This window comes from Phasianus colchicus, chromosome 12 (assembly GCF_987193195.1).
Source record: "Phasianus colchicus chromosome 12, bPhaCol1.hap1.1, whole genome shotgun sequence".
Classification (NCBI taxonomy): Eukaryota; Metazoa; Chordata; class Aves; order Galliformes; family Phasianidae; genus Phasianus; species Phasianus colchicus.
Window position 1 is genome coordinate 2,626,579 of NC_143447.1, and position 18,719 is coordinate 2,645,297.

Consider the following 18,719-nt stretch of genomic DNA (forward strand, 5'->3'; position numbering starts at 1 on the left):
ACCCCAACCCCAACCCCAACCCCAACCCCAACCCCAACCCCAACCCCAACCCCAACCCCAACCCCAACCCCAACCCCAACCCCAACCCCAACCCCAACCCCAACCCCAACCCCAACCCCAACCCCAACCCCAACCCCAACCCCAACCCACCTGATGAGAAGAGAAAGCACCACACCAGCTACCCAAGCCCTCCGCTTTTATCCCATTTCCAGTTGCCCTTGGCCAGCTGGCCCCCATTAGTCCATCAATACCCCAGGTGAGCAACCAATTAAAGCCTTTGGGCCCAGCCCTTATCAAATCAAGGATATTCTTGGGGGCTGCCCAAGTGGTTCTCTTCCTAGGGAAGGGTCTGTTGTAGTCAATGAGCTGAGACTGAAACGTGGTGTTGGAAAATGAGTCCTTTAATGAGGTGAGGTGCTTCTGGAGACTCACAGTCTTACAAAACATTAAATAAGGCAACATAACTTCCTTCCCTGGGACTTTATGCATAGGTCTATGGGTATATAAAACCACATTACAGGCTTATCAGCAAACACTGCTTTCTAAACTCCTTTACAGCAGCAGCCTCCCCATGCTGAGAGAGACCCTATTTGGCTATGAAAAATCATGGGTGTGGGTTTGGTTTTTTTTTTTTCCTTTTTCTCCATATTCTTAGTTTAAAATAAATACTCCTGTAGTGAAAAAATAATAATAACATAACCCTCATCTGAACTTGTTCCTCGTCTGCTAGCAACACCTGAGCTGTAAGGTTCTACACCGTGAGGTGGAGGAAGGCAGTCTGTCTGTCCTCAGCACGTTCTCTGTGTGCCTGCAGCATTTGGGGATGTTTTTGTTATCAATTGTCCTTCAGATCTTTGTTGCAGCCCCTTCCCAGCCAGGGCTGAAGCTCTTGCCCCGCCACCATCGCTCCCTGTGCTGTGGTCCAGCGCAGTCAATGGATGAAGACAAATTCCTGAATAAAAAAGACAAGTATTAATTAGCACTAAGGAGATACAAAGAAACCAAAGGACAAAAAAAAAAACCCATAATGGGAAGGCAGCAGGTTGCATAGAACTGGGGTCGTTAGTGTTGTCACCTCCCCATACCTAAATCCTCCCAGGCAGAGATCCCCACCCCAAGATCTCCACCCCAAGCCACATTAAGCATAATATGGGTATAAATATGTAAAAGTGTCAATAAATGCACAAAAAAAAGAACTCACCTCTACTGGCCAACCTCCGACCTCGACCCTGTAAGACACAAAGTTGTCAGTGATGCAGCAATAGGGACATGAGAGCAGGGTGGGACTGTCCCATTCCTGAGAGCCTGCCTGGAGGAAGGAGCTGGGTTTTCTTGGGAGAAGCTTTGGGGTTTCTCAGGAGAGGTTTTGGGGCTGTGTTTTGTAGGGTCTGTGCCACGTGGAGGCCAGTTTGGGGAAATGTGGTGGTCAAGCACTTGGAAAGTTAATGGGGAGCAATGGGGAAGGGAACTTTGTCACAACCGAGTCCCCATGCAGGATGATTTTGGTGGGGCATCCTTGGGTTTAGTAGGGGCATCCTTGGGATTTTGGTGTGGAATCCTTGAGGTTTTGTTGGGGACATCCTTGTTTTTTGGTGGTGGATCCTTGGGTTTCAGTAGGGGCATCTTTGGGGTTTTAGTAAGGAATCCTTGAGGTTTTGAGTGGAGGTGTCCCTTGATTTTTGGTGGGGGCATCCTTAGGTCTTAGTGAGGCATCTTTAGGTTTTAGTGACAGTGTTTGTGGTTTTAAGTGGGGAATCCTTGGGTTTTAATAGGGAAACTTTGGGTTTTAGTGGGGAACCCTTGGGTTTTAACAAGAAATACTTGGGTTTTGGTGGAGAAACCTTGGGTTTTAATGGGAAATCCTTGGGTTTTGGTGGAGAAACTTTGGGTTTTAATGGGAAATCCTTGGGTTTTAGTAGGGAAACCTTGGGTTTTAGTGGGGAACCCTTGGGTTTTAACAAGAAATACTTGGGTTTTGGTGGAGAAACCTTGGGTTTTAGTAGGGAAATCTTGAGTTTTAATGGGGAATCCTTGGGTTTTAAAGGTGAACTCTTGGGTTGTAGTAGGACATCCTTGGGTTTTAGTAGGCAACCCTTGGGTTTTAGTGGGATATCCTTCTCCAAGCCCCATGGGGAAGGGATGGGGATCACCCTGCTACCTACCGAGCTGCTGCTGAATGGAGTGGTGCCACAGGAGGTTCAGCAGGTCTGGGTAGATCTCGGGGAGCTGTTTGAGAGCCAGGAGCTTCAGCATGCGCGAGGTGCAGCCCTTGAGCTCCAGCTCCCTCAGAAGCTTCTCTTCAGAGAGCGTGGTGGGCCGCAGCTCCACTTTGTGCTTCTGCAGCACCTGGTCCACAGAGGCCCCGGGGAGCTTGGGGAACAGCTTCTCCTTCACCACGTGGATGGGGATGAAGATGGCACCTGCCCGCAGCACATAGGGAAAGGGACACTTGCGGGTGAAGGTGAAAGCCTCCAGCTGAGCCAGGAGCTTGCTGAGGAGCGTGGCTGCATTCCGGAATGCCAGCCAGATCTCCTTGCCTTTCGAGGGTTTTTGAGGCTCAGGGAGTTTGGAGACATTTTTGGTTTTAGGAAGGGATCTGGGTGTCTCTGCCAGGGTGTCTCCCGGCTCTGTCCTCCTCAGCCAGTCCCGCAGCAGCTCCGGGGAGGATGCGGACACCGAGCACGAGATGATGCTGCACAGGGACATGTGCAAGGCAGAGAAACCCTGGTTGACTACGCATGGCTGGGCTGGGATGTGGCAGGGGGTGGTGGGAAGGGGGGCTCGGGGCAGCGCTGGTGACGTGTCCACAGGCTTCGTGTTGTGGCAAGGCTCCTGTAGGACAGAGGTGCTGGGGGACCCCTGCCACGTGTGGGGTGGGGAGCTGGGCTGGGGGGCACTGGGGGGTCCCCAGGACTTCAGGATCTTGTATTTCTTGAACATGAAGGCAGCTGAGCTCTGGAAGTGGCTCCTGTCCCTAGAGCTGACCTCCACCAGCTGCGCTGGCACCTGTGCTTTGGTGTCCTCATCCACCTCCACTTGGTTGGGTGGCACCTGGGGTTTGGTGTCCCCACCCACCTCCACCAGCTGCAATGGCACGTTGGTGTCCTCAGCCACCTCCACCTGGCCCAATGGCCCCTCTTTCTCCCCTGGGTCCAACATCCCCTCTGTGTGGGTGCTCCCCGTTGTCACCAAGCTCTTCTTCAAGCTCAAGTCCAGTGCCACATCACCAGGGATTGGTTCCCCACTGCTGTCCTGAAGCCCTGGCTGAGTTCCTGCTGGTGGCTCTGGGGACACGGGCTTTGTCTTGGGACCCTCGGGGGTCTTTTGGTGACAACTTTCCCCTTCACCACGCAGCGAGCTGGATGTCACCTTGATGCCAGCAGGCTCCTGACCGCTGCTTGAGTTTTGTGGTGTGGGTGTGTCCCCTTGTGGGTGCTCCTTGGGGACACCAGTGGAGCCTTCGGTCCCCTCCAGGTACTCCCGGTAAGGCGCCAGGCTGAAGACCTTGTTGATCACTGGCATCGGTGGGGAAGGAGGGGACACATCACCACTCTGTCGGTCCCTCAGCCTCTCCTGGGGACAGATGGCCCTACAAGGGATGAAGTGCTCCTTGGTGGCATCCCCAACCCCACCTTTGACCACCTGCTGCTGGCAGGGGACGGGGTTGGCCGTCATAGCCTTATCCAGACTGTAGCCAGCTTCTCCTTTGGGAAATGACCCCAACAGCCCATCAGGTGTCTTCTGTGGGGTGTGGATAGGGTGGAAGGCGCTGCTGTGCCTCGTCACCACCCTTCCTCCGTGGGCTTCCAGCGGTGCCTTTCGCCCATCGCTGTGATGCTCCGTGAATAACACAGCATCCATGGGGCTGAAGGCAAAAGCAGGATTTGGATGCAGGTACCCGGCTGGAGGCAGAGGTGAAGGCTCAAGATCCCTTGGTGGTCCCATTGCTTTCAGTGGGGGCAGTGTGCCCGGAGCAGCTGGCCTCGATGCAAAGCAATCCAAGGGGCTGGGATAGTGGCTCTGGGGGGTTGGGGGCTTAAGGTAAGTGCTGGGAAAAAGAGAAGATTTCCCATTCACCATGAAGCCAAAAGCTTTGTAGGAGAAGGAGCCTGGAGGCTGAGGGTAGGGGGGCTGTGGGTAGCAAGCAGAGGGATGCTCCCGATGTGCCTTCATCCAGGGGTCTGGGATGCAGGTGGGGATTTCGGGTGCCTTTCCCTGGTCATGCACAGCTGTGGGACCACGGTATTTCTCAAAGGCAGTGTAATAATGGGAGAGGGTGACAGGGGAAGGTGGGGGCACAGCAGACATGGCCCCCGGCCCCCTCTGCAGGGTATCACCTCCCTGGGAGCTCAGCGGTGAGAAGCAAAGTGGGGCCGCATACACGGGCTTGGGGACGGCTGGTGGCTTCTTCAGGGGAATGGGGTGGCCCTGCAGGCTGGGCCATTTGTCCTGTGCCAACAGGGGGTCCCACATAGGGTGATTTTTGCCCTGCTCAGCACCCGGCCTGCCTGTGGGGCTGTGGGGCTGACGGAGCAGGCAGTGTAGGAGCTGTCCCTCTGCCTGTGGGCAGGAGAAGTAGGAGCCCTTGTAGCCGAGGTGGGTTTCGGGGCCGGCTGTGGGCGCAGGGTTGGGTTTGCAGGGAATGGAGGGGATGCCCGGGTCGGGCTCGGCCTCCAGCCGAGGTAGCTTGTGAAAAAGGATGGCATCCAGAGGCTCTGAGTGACGTTTTGAGGCCATCTATACTCCACCGAGGTGTGCGATGGGAGGGGTCAGCTGGCCTTCCTGGATGGGGAAAAGGGAGAAAACGGGTCAGACACAGCAGGCTGCGTTCACCTCTCTCTTTTCTGAAGTTTATTTGGACCCTTTTGGCGTCTTGTGGTTTGGGGTGGGACCTGCAGCACCAGGCGCTGCGTGCCAGCAGGTGGAGCTGGCAGACCATTGCATCACTGCCCGGCCTTCCTCATCATCATCCCAGAACCTCCAGCACCTCCTGGGCATCCCACCGAGATGCCTTGAGCATCCCTCCATGCATCCCTCCATGCATCCCTCCATGCACCCAGGAGCATCAGCAGACATCCCCCAGGATCTCCTGGGCATCCCACCGAGATGCTTTGAGCATCCCTCCATGCACCCAAGAGCACCACCCAAACACCCCCAGGCATCCCCTGCCATCCCCCAAGCATGGGCCAGCTCCACTTGGGACCCCCTCCAACAACCTCCAGGCCCACGGATAGGCTCAGAGTGGTGGGATCTCACCTCTTCTCCACCCCCCTCTTATTATTTTTTTTCTTTTTGTGGCAACAATCAGCAGAGAAACAGAGAAGGAAATGGAGGAAGAGAGCGTGGAGATAAGATAAAAGCCCTGTCCGCAAAAGGGGAAATGGCTCCGATAGCGGGGCAGGCTTGCTGGGGTAGATAAGGGGACCCAAGCTTGGTGGCTTTGCTGTGCAAGGGGCTTGAACCCATGGATGAGGTTGGGGAGGGAACATGTTTTCCCCCTCATGTCCCTTAGTGCTGCTGCAGGTCCCTCTGCAGGGACATTTGGGACGGAAGACTTTGGGGAGGAGAAATACAGGAAGGCAACAGGAGCCCTGCAGAGCGGGAGGCTGCATCCCAGGGCACATCCAGCAGAAGACAGAGCCAAAGGTGCCACCTCCACGTGCAACGAGGGATTGGGCTTTCCCCTTTTCCCCACAGTCGGGATGGATGCTGCACTCGAATATCGTGACTCACCCAGTTTCCGTGCCTCCTTTTCCCCTTTCCCTGAAATGCACTCATCTACAAAGAACCATTGTGCAACCATTCCACGTAGGGCGACGCCAACGCTCGCATCCCCCCGGCCCCAAATCCATCCTTAAATCCCCCCTCCCAGCATCAGGGAAACATCACAAAATCGTGAAGGTTGGAAAAGACCACTGAAATCATCCAATCCAACCCCACGATTGGGGACGGTGACCCCAACACCACCTTCGTTTCACCCTACATCGAAGAGGATACGGGAGCCCTCCGGCTCCGCCGTGGCCACGTGTCCCGTCCCGCTGTCCCCAAGGGTGGTGGAGGTGACACGGCACGGGGCCCTTGGGTGCTGCCGAGGAGGTCACCTCCCCGATATCCCCGCCGGGTGCGGGCACGACCGTTGGCTACGGGTCCTAAGCAGAGCCTGCCTGCTGGTGGAACCCATCGGGACTTTCGCTTTACAGCTTTTTAAGATCTCGCTCCCAGCGGCGTTGCGCACGGATGGCAAAACGCTGCGCTTGGAGTCACCGAAGCAACTTTTTACAGCGAGGAAAAAAAAAAAAAAAAAAAACGAAACGCAAACCTACCAGCCCCGTGCAGCAACCGCATGCTCTACACCGGCCATAAATGGGTAAAAGCCTGCAAGCCAAGCCCGGATCCCATAACCAAGAGCTGCCCCACAGCGAGCAAGAGGGAGGAGGGGGTTCGGAGCCGAACTGCCGAGCGCTGTCCCGCACTCACCTGGCGGAGCCGCCTCCTCCGGAGCATCTTACGGGGCCGAGCCGGGGAGGGGGCGGCCGGGGGGGGCCGGCACGGTGCTGCTGCCCCGCTCTGCTGCTCGCATTGTGCGGAGGAAGTGGGAGGAGGACGAGGAGGAGGAGGAGGAGGAGGAGGTGGTGGCGGTGGGGCGGCCGGAGGAGGGGGGAGGAGGGGACGGCTTCGCCACACGTGCGCTGAGCGCGTCGGGGCTCTGCAGCCTCCAGTGCCTGAACTCCATCGGGGATGGCGGTGGCCGAAAGCTCCCGGCCGGGTGTTGGGCTCTGGGATCCGGGTCGTGGTTTTATTCATAGGAGCCGCGGTGGAACTCGGCCAGCTTTCGGGAAACGGGAGAGCAAAGCTCATTATTTGGATTTACGGTCGTAAAGTCATTGGTGGTGGGTTTTGCCACTCTGGACGGTTGACTGTTGGTGGGACAGATAATCCCTTTAAGCCGGGAGTTGTGCCAGGAATGCTGTTCCTCACCCCGATTCTCCTTTTGGCTCCGAGTTCAATGGGAAAAGTTTTAAGAATTGCAGAGAACTCCTCCTGGGGGCAGTTCGTTGCAGGGGTGGGCGCCCTCTGCCTGAACACCAGCCTGCTGAATCACAGAACCATTGAATCATTAAGGTCGGAAAAGACCTTTAAGAGCATCTATCCAACTAAATCTTATCCAATCTTTCATTATTACCCCCAGATTTCTTAGCAGCTCTCGTTCTGCTAAGTCTATTTTTCTTCCCCCTGTAATCTCTCTAATACCATTTTCCTCTTTCAAAGGCATTTAAATGGTGTGACGTGTGACAAGAGGCTCTCAGCACTCCTCCAATTTCCAGGGGGTATTCCTTCTACAATGACTTATTCCTAAACACATTACTCTCCACATAACGTCCCTCCTCAAATAGCTCATTCTCCCTAATGTGTTTTTTCTCAATAGCTTTTTTAGTTAATATGTATTGTTATTATTATAAAGACAGGTGGGAGGAAATGGTCTCTGGGCGATGATGCTCCCTGTGATGCAGTGCATGGCCAAATGGTGGTGGGATGGTGATGCAGAGAACCATGCTTTGAGGGTTTTGTTTCCTCCCGAAGATTTTGGGATATTTTCTCTCATTTCTGCCCTGCTTGAAACTGAAACAAAGCCCAGATTTTCAAACTCTCTCCCTGGGATGGCCCTGTCCTTCCCATCCCACCCCGCTGGTAGCAGTGACCCCATCCTGGAGCTCATAGCCTTGTTAGCAGCTCTCCCCTTGGAGATACCCTTGGAGGTAGCAATGTCCTCGATGAAGTTCTAATTATCAGGTTAATTGGAGCCGGAGAGCCATGCAGCTGCTCTTAATTCACACTCTGCACATTTCCCATGGAGGATGCTGGGGTTGCATCATGCAAGGCGAGGAGCGGGACTGCTGCACTCCAGGGAGCTCTTCCCCCTCCATAAGGACCCAGAGCCCTCAATAAGCCCCTCAGGGCCCCATTATTTTGGGGATGGGGAGGTCCTGGAGGGCTGATGTGGGTGGGTTTGGGGCACTCCTGGTGGGGAACACCTCTGGATGAGGCACCCCATGGCACTGAGCTTCTCTCTTTGCATTCATGCTTCCTCCCCCAGGAAAGCAAACAGGACCCAGAAAAGCATCATTATAGATGCAGGAGTCATTATCTCTAGATAATTAACCGCAGATAATGAGATATCCCCCCAGCAACAGCCAAGCACTTGTAATTCCCCAAGAGACACAACACATCACTACATTGGGTGATGTTTTCCCAACGCTATTATTTCCCATAGCAAGGAGAATTTTGGCAGCCCCCTTCCAGAATCAAGATCCCTCCATGAAGGAAAAGCCAATGAGGGAGAATATAGGAAGCCACCTGAGAACTGCCTGCCCTAGATCTTGCATAGCAGGGAATAACCATCCCTTATTTATCTTCTCTGGACTCCTACCCATCCCTGATGTCTTTTTCCATCCTACTCCACCCCCTTTTGCACAGGAGCCAGTACCCTCCCCCTCCTTTCTGTCCCAGATCCTCTCCAGATGGGGATCAAATGGAGGGTATTAAACAGATTATCATTAAATATAGGGTAAAAGAACAAGCTTGGGATCCCAGCCCATGTATAGTGCTGCAGGTGCTGTGTATGAACCCAACACCATTCCTTGCCTTGGGATCCTGCCAAGCCCTCTTGGCCAAGTAACTTCCTGTCTTCTTTCTTTCCTCCTGGGCTTTTTCCATTCCTGGGTGTGTTTCCACGCCATGGAGCTCCATGGAAAATTCCCAGCAGAGGAGAGATGAGTTGGCATTCCCTGCTGGAAAACCCCACTGACTTCCAGCCAGCATCACTGCACACCTTGGGTGCTGAGTCTGGTGGCACCCACAGCTACATGCCCTTCCCAAGATGTGATGATGCTCCATGGCCTTGGCTTTATGGCCATTTTCTGGCCCTGAAGAAATGGATCAGGCTGGGGTAGGATGTCCAAATTCCATGGTTCTGCACCTCTATCCTGTCTAGAAAGATGCACCTCAACTCAAAAAGCCAAGGTAGGAAATTCTTTATCCTAAACATGGTACACTCTCTGCTGTCCACACACAAAGCCAACTGGAGCACCTTTCATGGGGCACCAGCTCTCCAAGCCCAGGTGCTGAATGCCCATAAAAAGAAAACTTCTACTTGGCAAGCACCAGAAACCCATCAATCACCTCCAAATCTCCTCCCACGCAGCAATTTTCAGTGCCCGGAAGGGAAAAATAATAATAAATGAGCAAACTTCTTGGCAGTGCCCAATGCAGTGTTTCAGATTCACGTTTCAATATTTGGGATGCTGGACCTGCTCCAACATCATGGTTTGGGATCTGAGCTCTTCTCTTCCATCCCTCTGTCACCATGTTGGTGGTTTTGGGGCTCGCCTGTGACTTCCACATTTTTCTACTGGGAAATGTGATGGAAGAATGGCTGGAGAGGAGGTGGTGGTGGTGGGATCCCATAGCTGTGGTCACGCCACATTGTGGGGCTCTGGGAACACAATAAATCCCTGCCCTAAAGGTGAGAGCCTCATGGTGGAAGTGTTCAGGAACCCATGCTCTCTATTCTCCTTTTTAATTTATTCTATCTCCCTGACATCACAAACCAGCTGGAAAAAAAGCAGGGCCACCCCATAGAGCTGGAGGCCAGCCATCACCACCACTGTGCTCAGTGTTATCTCCAATCAGCCTCTGGAAATCCAGAGTTTGGGACTGGTTGTTTGTTTGTTTTTTCCCCTTTTGGGTTTGATCTCAGCTTCTGGAGGAGCACAATTAGGAAATGGGAAGGGATTCACACCCCAACTTATAGGTACCAATCTCCTGGGTGGAAGGCTGCTGGGCACAGTAGCAATGCAGCTCCAAAAGCACCCCTGACGTAAGAAAACAGGTGAAAAGCCTTGGAGAGATAAGGCAGAAGTGACCTGAAGGAAAACAGGGCTCCTGCTGGGTACCACGCTGCCAAGTGGGACAGGGACAGACCAGATGCTGGCAAAACCACCCACGAATGTGGGTGTAGGATCAGGGTCGCGTGGAAAAATCAATAAGGTTATGGGGGAGGATGGAATAAAAGCCATAAAAAAGAAAAAGAAAACAGCAAACCCTCAAGAAATTTGGTTATGGAGGCAGATGCCAAGGTTGGAAAGAGGAAAGAGGATTGGGCAGTTCTCTTGTCTTGGAGAAATTCAAGCAAACCCAACTTTGATGTGACACATCCTGCTGTCTCACAAGGCTCCTCCATGCAGGAGGGGCAGCCTGAAACCACGACCTTTGTCCCCGAGCAGGTAATTAATGGGCTGGGCTTCATTTGCTCCACTTTGGGAAGCCCAGTGCACGGCACAGCAGGTCCTGGGTTTTCCAGACCTTTCATCAGTGTAGGTAAATCCCAGCCCAGGGCCTGGGACTCTTCGTTGTTATAAAACTCATCACTTTTTCCATCTGCAGCAGAATATCCTCCTTTGGCGCATGGTCCCAGCAGCTCTCCAGGAGGTGATTCCCATCCTAGGTGCCCACCTTGGACCTCCAAGCTCCAAGTGATGACGACCACTGCAAATGAGACTCTATTGCCCATGTGCAACAGTGACCATCCCACCACTGCCTTCCACCCACACTGGCCAAATTCAGCCCCATTCCAGTGCATCTCATCCCTTGGCAGAAGCTCGACCCATCCAAGCACAATGCCAGAGCTCTCCACACACATTAAGCAACCGTGATTTTCACAGAATCACAGAATCACAGAATCACTAAGGTTGGAAAAGACCTATAAGATCATCCAGTCCAACCATCCACCTGTCACCAATGGTTCTCATTAAACCATATCCCTCAACACAACATCCAAACGTTCTTTGAACACCTCCAGGGTCGGTGACTCCACCACCTCCCTGGGCAGCCCATTCCAGTGCCTGACCACCCTTTCAGAGAAGTAGTATTTCCTAATATCCAGCCTGAATCTTCCCTGGCGAAGCTTGAAACCATTCCCTCTAGTCCTATCACCAGTTACACGAGAGAAGAGGCCGACCCCCAGCTCGTTACAACCTCCCTTCAGGTAGTTATAGAGAGCAATAAGGTCTCCCCTGAGCCTCCTCTTCTCCAGACTGAACAATCCCAGCTCCCTCAGCCGCTCCTCATAAGGCCTGTGCTCCAGACCCCTCACCAGCTTTGTTGCCCTTCTTTGAACACGCTCCAGGGCCTCAATGTCTTTCTTGCAGTGAGGGGCCCAGAACTGGACACAATACTCAAGGTGCGGCCTCACCAGAGCTGAGTACAGGGGAACAATTACTTCCCTACTCCTGCTGGTCACACTGCTTCTGATACAAGCCAGAATGCCATTGGCCTTCTTGGCCACCCGGGCACACTGCTGGCTCATGTTTAGCCGAGCGTCAACCAACACCCCCAGGTCCATTTCCTCTACACAGTCTTCAAGCCATTCCACCCCAAGCCTGTAGCGTTGCTTGGGGTTGCTGTGGCCAAAGTGTAGAACCCGGCATTTGGTCTTATTAAACCTCATCCCATTGGCTTCAGCCCAGCTCTCCAGCCTGTCCAGATCTCTCTGTAGGGCCTCGCTACCCCCAGGCAGATCAACACTTCCAGCCAACTTGGTGTCATCTGCAAACTTACTGAGGGTGCACTCAATGCCCTCATCCAGGTCATCAATAAAAATATTGAAAAGGACAGGCCCCAGCACCGACCCCTGGGGAACACCACTCGTGACCGGTCGCCAGCTGGATTTAGCTCCATTGACCACCACTCTCTGGGCTCGACCCTCCAGCCAGTTCCTTACCCAGCCAAGAGTGTACCTGTCCAAGCCACGGGCTGCCAGCTTCTGCAGGAGAATACTGTGGGAGACAGTGTCAAAGGCCTTGCTGAAGTCTAGGTAGACTACATCAACAGCCTTTCCCTCATCCACCAGGCGGGTCACTAGATCATAGAAGGAGATCAGGTTGGTCAAGCAGGACCTACCCTTCGTGAACCCATGCTGGCTAGACCTGATGCTCCAGTTGTCCCGCACTTGCCGCGTGATCTCCCTCAAGACAATCTGCTCCATAACCTTCCCTGGCACCGAGGTCAGGCTAACAGGCCTGTAGTTCCCCGGGTCCTCCTTACAGCCCTTCTTGTAGATGGGAGTCACATTGGCAAGCCTCCAGTCTTCTGGTACCTCACCAGTCAACAAGGAGCGCTGATAGATGATGGAAAGCGGCTCGGCTATCACCTCCGCCAGTTCCCTCAGCACTCTCGGGTGAATCTCATCCGGCCCCATGGACTTGTGACAGTCCAGTTGGAGTAGAAGGTCTCTGACCGTTTCCTTCTGAATCATGGGTGGTTTAGTCTGGTCTCCAGCCGAGACCACCTGGTCGAAAAGTGGAATATCCTGAGGATAACTGGTCTGACCTTTAAAGACAGACGTAAAGAAGGCATTCAGGACCTCTGCCTTTTCTTTATCCTCAGTAGTCACATTCCCGGCTTCATCCAGTAAAGAATGGAGATTCTCCTTAGTCCTCCTCTTACTGTTGATATATTTGTAAAAGGATTTCTTGTTTCTTTTTATTCCAGTGGCCAGGTCGAGCTCGAGCTGGGCTTTCGCCTTTCTGATTTTCTCCCTGCATATCTTAACAACTTCTCTGTATTCTTTCTGAGTTGCCCGTCCCTTCTTCCACAGGAGGTAGATTCTCTTTTTCTCCCGGAGCTTCAAGAATAGTTGCTTATTCATCCACGCCGGTCTCCTTCCCCGCCGGCTCATTTTGCAGCTCAGGGGGACAGCCCGCTCCTGCGCCTGTAAGACTACCTTCTTGAAGAGCAACCAGTTGTCTTGGACCCCTTTACCCTCTAAGACTGAATCCCAGGGGACTCCCCCTACTAGTCTTCTAAACAGTTCAAAGTCCGCCCTCCGGAAGTCCAAGGTAACAGTTTTGCTGTTCTTCCTCCTGGCTCCACCAAGAATTGAGAACTCTACCATCTCATGGTCACTCTGTCCAAGACAGCCCCCAACCTCCACATCTTCCACCAGACCTTCTCTGTTTGTGAACAGCAGGTCTAGCGGGGCAGCTCCTCTCGTAGGCTCTCTCACCAGCTGCATCAGAAAGTTATCCTCTATACACTCCAGAAACCCCCTAGACTGCTTCTTCTGCGCTGCGTTGAATTCCCAGCATATGTCAGGGAAGTTGAAGTCCCCCATGAGGACAAGGGCTGGCGACCTCGCAGCTTCTGCCAGCTGCTCATAGAACACCTCATCTGTCTCCTCATCCTGGTTCGGCGGTCTATAGCAGACACCCACCAATACATCTGCCTTGTCAGCCCTTCCCCTGATCTTTACCCATAGGGATTCAACCTTATCATCCCCAGCCACAAGCTCAGTAACATCAAAACACTCCCTAACATACAGAGCCACACCACCACCCCTTCTTTCTTGCCTATCCTTCCTGAAGAGCTTGTAGCCATCCATTGCAGCATCCATTTTAATTAGTTTTGTTTTGACACAAAGCTCAGCCCTGCTCTGCCAGGAAGCTTCCTGATGATAGATTTCTTCCCCGGTGCCCTGCAGCAAGAGGGTAAAATTCCCCATAGCCTTCAGCCCTCCCATCACACCTGAGGGCATCTCAGAGGCTTCCTGGTCAGCCGGTCCAACCTCCTCCCCGCTCCCAAACTTCTCCAAACATCTCCACCTTCTCCAAGCAGGTCAGTGAGTGCCCTGGGGCTGGGTCAGGCATAAGATGCCCCATAGCCACCATTCAGCCCTATGGGCCAGAGCTTGGTGACACCATCGTTGGATGGCATAATAAGATGGTGGCTGGTCTTTGGTACAGTTCAGTGCCCAACATCTTCCTCCCCTGTAAAAATAGGGTGAGCAGCATAAGCCCAGCACCTGGGGATGAAAAAAGGATAAATCAATAGATTGCCTCAGGCATGGTGTTTGCTGTCATTAATGCAGGAAGGGGAGGGGAGGAGAATGGGGTGATTCACTAGGTCCTCAGTGAAGCAATCCAACCCCATCTTCAATTGCTGGCAGAGAGAAAAGACTGAGAAAGGAGCTGATTGTGCAAAGCAGACACGTCTGTGACCCCAAAAAGCAACAGTAAGAAGCCCTCAGCACCCACCAGCTCCTCCTGAGTGCCCCAAGATCTCTCCAGAGCTGGTACATTTGGGGGAAAACCTTGGGAACACCCATCATCTGTCCTCTTATTTCTGCTATCACTGCCAGCTTACTTTGGGTATAATGGGCACCTTTATCTGCAGTCCCCAGCTCCTTATCTTCAGGGACCAGAAGCATCACTTCCCCTCTCTGCCCCAAGCAGGGATGCCGAGCCCAGATATGGATCCCATAGCCCTCAGCTGTGCTGGGATGGCCCTGTGCAAGGACAGGAAGGTGAGGGCCAACTGGGACAACCCCAAAGCCTTGGGCCGTCTGGTGTGTGGAGTGGGATATACCTGTCACCATGCGATGGTGGTGCCAAGGAAACGGGGAGCCCCATAACACAACTCCTGGGGACTTCATCCCCACTGAAATCCAGCCCTGGCATGTCCTGCTTCTCAGGAGCCATGGAGCCAGCAAAGCAAACACTCACAAAGAGCTCTTGAGCCGTGTCAACAAACAAGCAATTAAAAGATGAAATAAATCTTCCAGGTGTGCAAGTGTGCAACCTTTCTATTTAAACACCTATTGGGGCTGGAGTTGCTCCAGTGCTCCTGACCCCATGCTGTCTGTGAGCTCCCTGCCCTGCGAACCCCAAGCTTGCTTTTTTCTCCCCAGTTATTGCTTTTTCTCTCTGGGATTAGTCAAAGTGGAGGCCCCAGCCTAGCAGGACGAGGTGAGCGAGGCAAAGCAGGGAGGAGAAGCAATCAACGCTTTGTGCCAAAACCCTTCAGGCTTTCAAAGGACGAGGGTTTGGCCATCCCTGGGAGAACTTAGGGGTACAAAGAGAGGCCGAAGGCCAAAAGAGCCGACCAGACGGGGAAGTGAAAGAGCTCGAGATAGCACTGCATCCGTCCCAGCGGGCTTTCAGTAATCACAGCTGCTTTCGCTTCTCCTCTGTACTCTGATAGTTCCTTTGCAGGCGGGTTTTGGTTCCTCCCCATGCCCCCTCCGCCTTCCTCGTTTCGAGGCCGAGCCCTCAAACCACTTCAGCCTTTATTTCCAGTTTCTAAACCACAGAGATGCCACCAGTTCCCATGCTCTGTGCTGCTCTCTGCCTGGCCCTGGGATCTGCATCCCCGAGGAGGATGCGATGGGGATGCTCCTGGGAGAAGGATGGCAATGCTTTCTTTGTGAGAAAAACAAGGATACTCTCAGGGCAAGGATATCTTCCCAAGGAGAACAAAGATGGGTAATAATAGAGGGAAGAAAGGGGTGAGGAGTTTCTCAATGGCATCTGGCTTTTCTAAGAGCTCTGACTTCCAAAGAAGCAAATCACAGCCAAATCCATTCCCAGGCTGTGAGTCAATGAATCACTGAGACAAACACACCACCTCTTCACCTCCATCTTCCATTCCCAGAGCATGCACCACGGATGGGAACAGCCCCGAGCTGCTATGTGCCTGGGTTCCACCCGCAGCCCCTCTCACAACTTCAATAGAACCATTTTCTTTTATTTTGCTTTGAAGAATCGGCATAACAAAACCCAGCATCGGAACCAAGCGTGGGCTTTGTTCTGCTTTTGTTAATTTTAGTGCCCACGCATGCAAACGATGGATGAGAGTCAATATTGACATTCCGCTGCAGCAAGCACCCGGGGTTCATTGACTGCAGTGGGGCTGGGCTTCACATTCACACCCTGAGTGAGCAGAGAGCAGAAGGAGCTACAAAAATCACTACCATTCACATGGCAGCAACCTGACCCCAAAAGCTCCTTACCAAAGGCTGGTGGCACCAGGGGGAATCAAGGAGCCCTGCGCTGGGAAGTCCCCAAGCATCACTAGTAGGGAAGGGAGAAGAAGGGACTTCCCAGGGTGGATGGGGAACCCCACAGCATTGTGTGCTATCTCCAAACCTGCTGTCTTTATAAAGGGGGTGTTCAAGCCCAGGGCTGAGTTGCAATGCAGTCACAGCACAGTTGATGCCTGTCCAGGATCTGGGCTCCCTCCCATTGCATTCCTTGGTGCTGACGTGGTTTGCTTTCTTCCCCCAACCTTATCGCGCTGCGGTTTGTGAACTGCAGTTTTCCAAACCCATAAAGCAGCCCAGTGCAAAGGAAACCAACTGCACACCTGAAAACTGCTGTTCCTCAGTCCTGCTGGAGCTTCCCCAGTCCAAACCCTCCAAAATGCTGGTGGAGATGTTACACGGAGCCAATGGGGCTTAGGAACAGCATCACCCCTGTGGCCAAACCTCTGGTAGCAAGGGAAAGCACCCTAAAGCAGAGCAAAACAGTTAACAGAAGTCACCAGGTGTGCTCTCCTTTAGGGGACTGGATTTTGTTCCCACCAAATGGGGAGCAGCAACCGAAATGGGGTTTGTCCCCCAAGGCAGCCTGTCTGGTTCTCAGGGTGAAAATAATCAGGCAACAAAACTCACCAATGAGCACAAAGGGATGCTGAGCTCAACATAAGATATAGGTCTGAGAGACCAGCACCTCATAGTCTGGTGACTGGACCTAAGGAGATGCTGAGAGGGAGGAATGCAAGTGATGTGTGGCATGGATTCAGCTTGGGAAAGAGATCCATCACTTAATGAACCCCGGACCAAACAGTATCAGCACCATGGCACTCCTCTGGCCCCTTTGGGATGCACATCCAATCCCAAGTGATAGGAAAGACTTGTAGGATCAGGGTGCTGCCAGCAAGCTGGCCAATGCCCAAAACACTCTGCCTGAAGCTGGGTTATCCTGACACAAAACACCATGGCATCTCTGTCCTCCTCCAGGCTCTACCAAGCCCAGCAGTAGATGAGTCAGACTGAACTTGGGGTGGGAGACAACAATGAATAAAACTGCAGCATGAATGAAATTGTTTGCTTTTTTTGCTGTTTTAGCACAGGAAAAAAAAAAAAAAAAAAAAAACCACCAAAAAGCCATCAGGCCAACGTTTTCTGCCCTGGGGCTGATGGCACATACCTTGCCATGGGTGGGGATGGGTGGCTGTGCTATTGGTGGATACAAGATTGCTTCAGTCCTCTGCCTCCAAAGAAGAACTTAACTGTTTCTTATGTTTGCCCTGAAGGGAAGGCGGTTTTGGCAGCCCTTATCCCACCTTGTAATGCTATCAGGACCTGCCGCCAACCCAAAATCACAGCAGGATCTTTCAGTGATACACTTAGCCCAGAGCAGAAAGACCTGGGCATGGGGTCCCTCCAGGTGAGTTTGTGCTGTACATGTCAGGCAGCTTCGAAGCCTTCCTGTCATACCCCCAGGCTCTGATCTTGTCACTGAGGCTCCATACATTTGCAGGACAAAGGACCAACCCTCTGTATTCAAAGATCTCCAAATTCTTTCCAAGCCCTAAATTAGCCACCTAACAAGCCCCAATCTTATCTGCACTATAGGGCTATCCAGCATGGAACTCCACATCTGAAAATGGCACGTTATCCCATTTCTGATTAATTATCAGAGCTCATGCTCTGCAGCATACGCTTCACACATCCACCACCACTGGGAGAAGTGAGCGATACCTGCCAGTGTGCCTGGAGCAGCTCAGAACATCAAGACAGATCCCAAACAGCTCAGTGCTCCCCCCAAGGACGTGGTGTTTTGACTCGTATGAGGAACACTGCAGGGTTTGTTGCATTGCCAAACCCCAGGCAAGGAGGGAGGATAAACAACCCAAAAAACAGGAGATAGCATGGCAGAGCCCACGAGGTCCAGCTGCAACTACAACATGTGCTTCTTTGTAATGAGGAGAAACATTTGTTACAAAACTCAAGGAAATACAAGAGGCATCTCTTGCACTGCCTTCAAGAAGCTTAAACTAAAATCCTGCCCAGGGTGGAGAGCTTTCGCCATCCCAATATGAGCAAACAGCAACAGAGCCACAAATGGTGCAAACCAGCACAGCCACGGGGAGGTTTAAACACAAAGCTGATGACTATGGTACCACCACAGCTCCTGTCAGCCAGCAGCTCTGTTTACACGAGGCTCCTTCTGCCTGTATTCCTAGAAGCTCAGAACCCCTGGCTCTCCATCAGTGGAAGAGCCAAAGTGGGAAAGTTTCAGAGGTTTTTATTTGTGTGGAATAGATAAGGAAAGCAAACATACCCTGATAACCTCTTTCCTTGCGCGTAGTAGCTTGAAGGTTGTCCTCCTGGGCAAGACGTACATTCTGTACCATAGGCCTTAAATTTGGCTGGATTAAATTAAAAATAAATACTGGGTCAGCAGTGCTCTGCTGCAGCAATCCGTTCAGCAGTCCCAGCTTGGTCCCATTTTCCCCAGGGACAGTCTCACATTTCCAATGGAAAGCTGGGCTGGGGGAACCCTGGCTACCCTGGTCCACGGCTTCACACAGATTTCCCAATTTCTTCAGGCCAGATGGTTAATTTTCAAGCTGGAAAGCACTGTTGTAGGCAAAGTTTGACTCTACTCCCTTGGAAAACACCCACCAGGCTTTGCACCAGGGCCAGCCTGTCTGCTTCCTGATTAGAGCACCCAGACAGGCAGGTGACTTTTTGCTTCACAGTTGATACCTGCTTACAGATCCAGTCAACAGACACAAAGGACAAAGGCTAATTTAAGGATTAGATAGCTTCTCTCAGTCAGTTTTTTCCTTCTCTGATAAAAAGCAGCCCACAAGCACAA

The 18,719-nt window shown here is 52.6% G+C and overlaps 1 protein-coding gene across 3 annotated transcripts; it reads right to left on the reverse strand.

The window, feature by feature from the left end:
- Positions 1 to 380: 380 nt before the first annotated feature.
- On the reverse strand, positions 381 to 18,678 carry PRMT2IP (PRMT2 interacting protein). Of its 3 annotated transcripts, none has more exons than XM_031616278.2 (4): positions 6,478 to 7,076; positions 2,163 to 4,782; positions 1,202 to 1,229; positions 381 to 952 (listed from the first exon to the last, which is right to left on the reverse strand). In XM_031616278.2, the coding sequence occupies exons 2-3, from the start codon at positions 4,735 to 4,737 to the stop codon at positions 1,204 to 1,206; spliced, it is 2,601 nt and encodes an 866-aa protein (XP_031472138.2). In that variant the 5' UTR covers positions 4,738 to 4,782; positions 6,478 to 7,076; the 3' UTR covers positions 381 to 952; positions 1,202 to 1,203. The 3 variants fall into 3 exon arrangements, with proteins under 3 accessions (XP_031472138.2, XP_031472139.2, XP_090004767.1); XM_031616279.2 differs by lacking the exon at positions 6,478 to 7,076 and adding an exon at positions 6,324 to 6,469; XM_090148641.1 differs by lacking the exons at positions 381 to 952; positions 1,202 to 1,229 and adding an exon at positions 18,180 to 18,678 and having other exon boundaries at positions 2,155 to 4,782; positions 6,478 to 7,090.
- Between the last annotated feature and the right edge of the window lie 41 nt (positions 18,679 to 18,719).

Excerpts from the sequence above, each read along its gene's own strand:
- PRMT2IP (XM_031616278.2), bottom strand. The coding sequence starts at position 4,737 with ATGGCCTCAAAACGTCACTCAGAGCCTCTGGATGCCATCCTTTTTCAC. Across the intron at positions 1,230-2,162 it reads CTCCATTCAGCAGCAGCTCG|GGTCGAGGTCGGAGGTTGGC; the intron begins GTAGGTAGCAGG and ends TGTGTCTTACAG.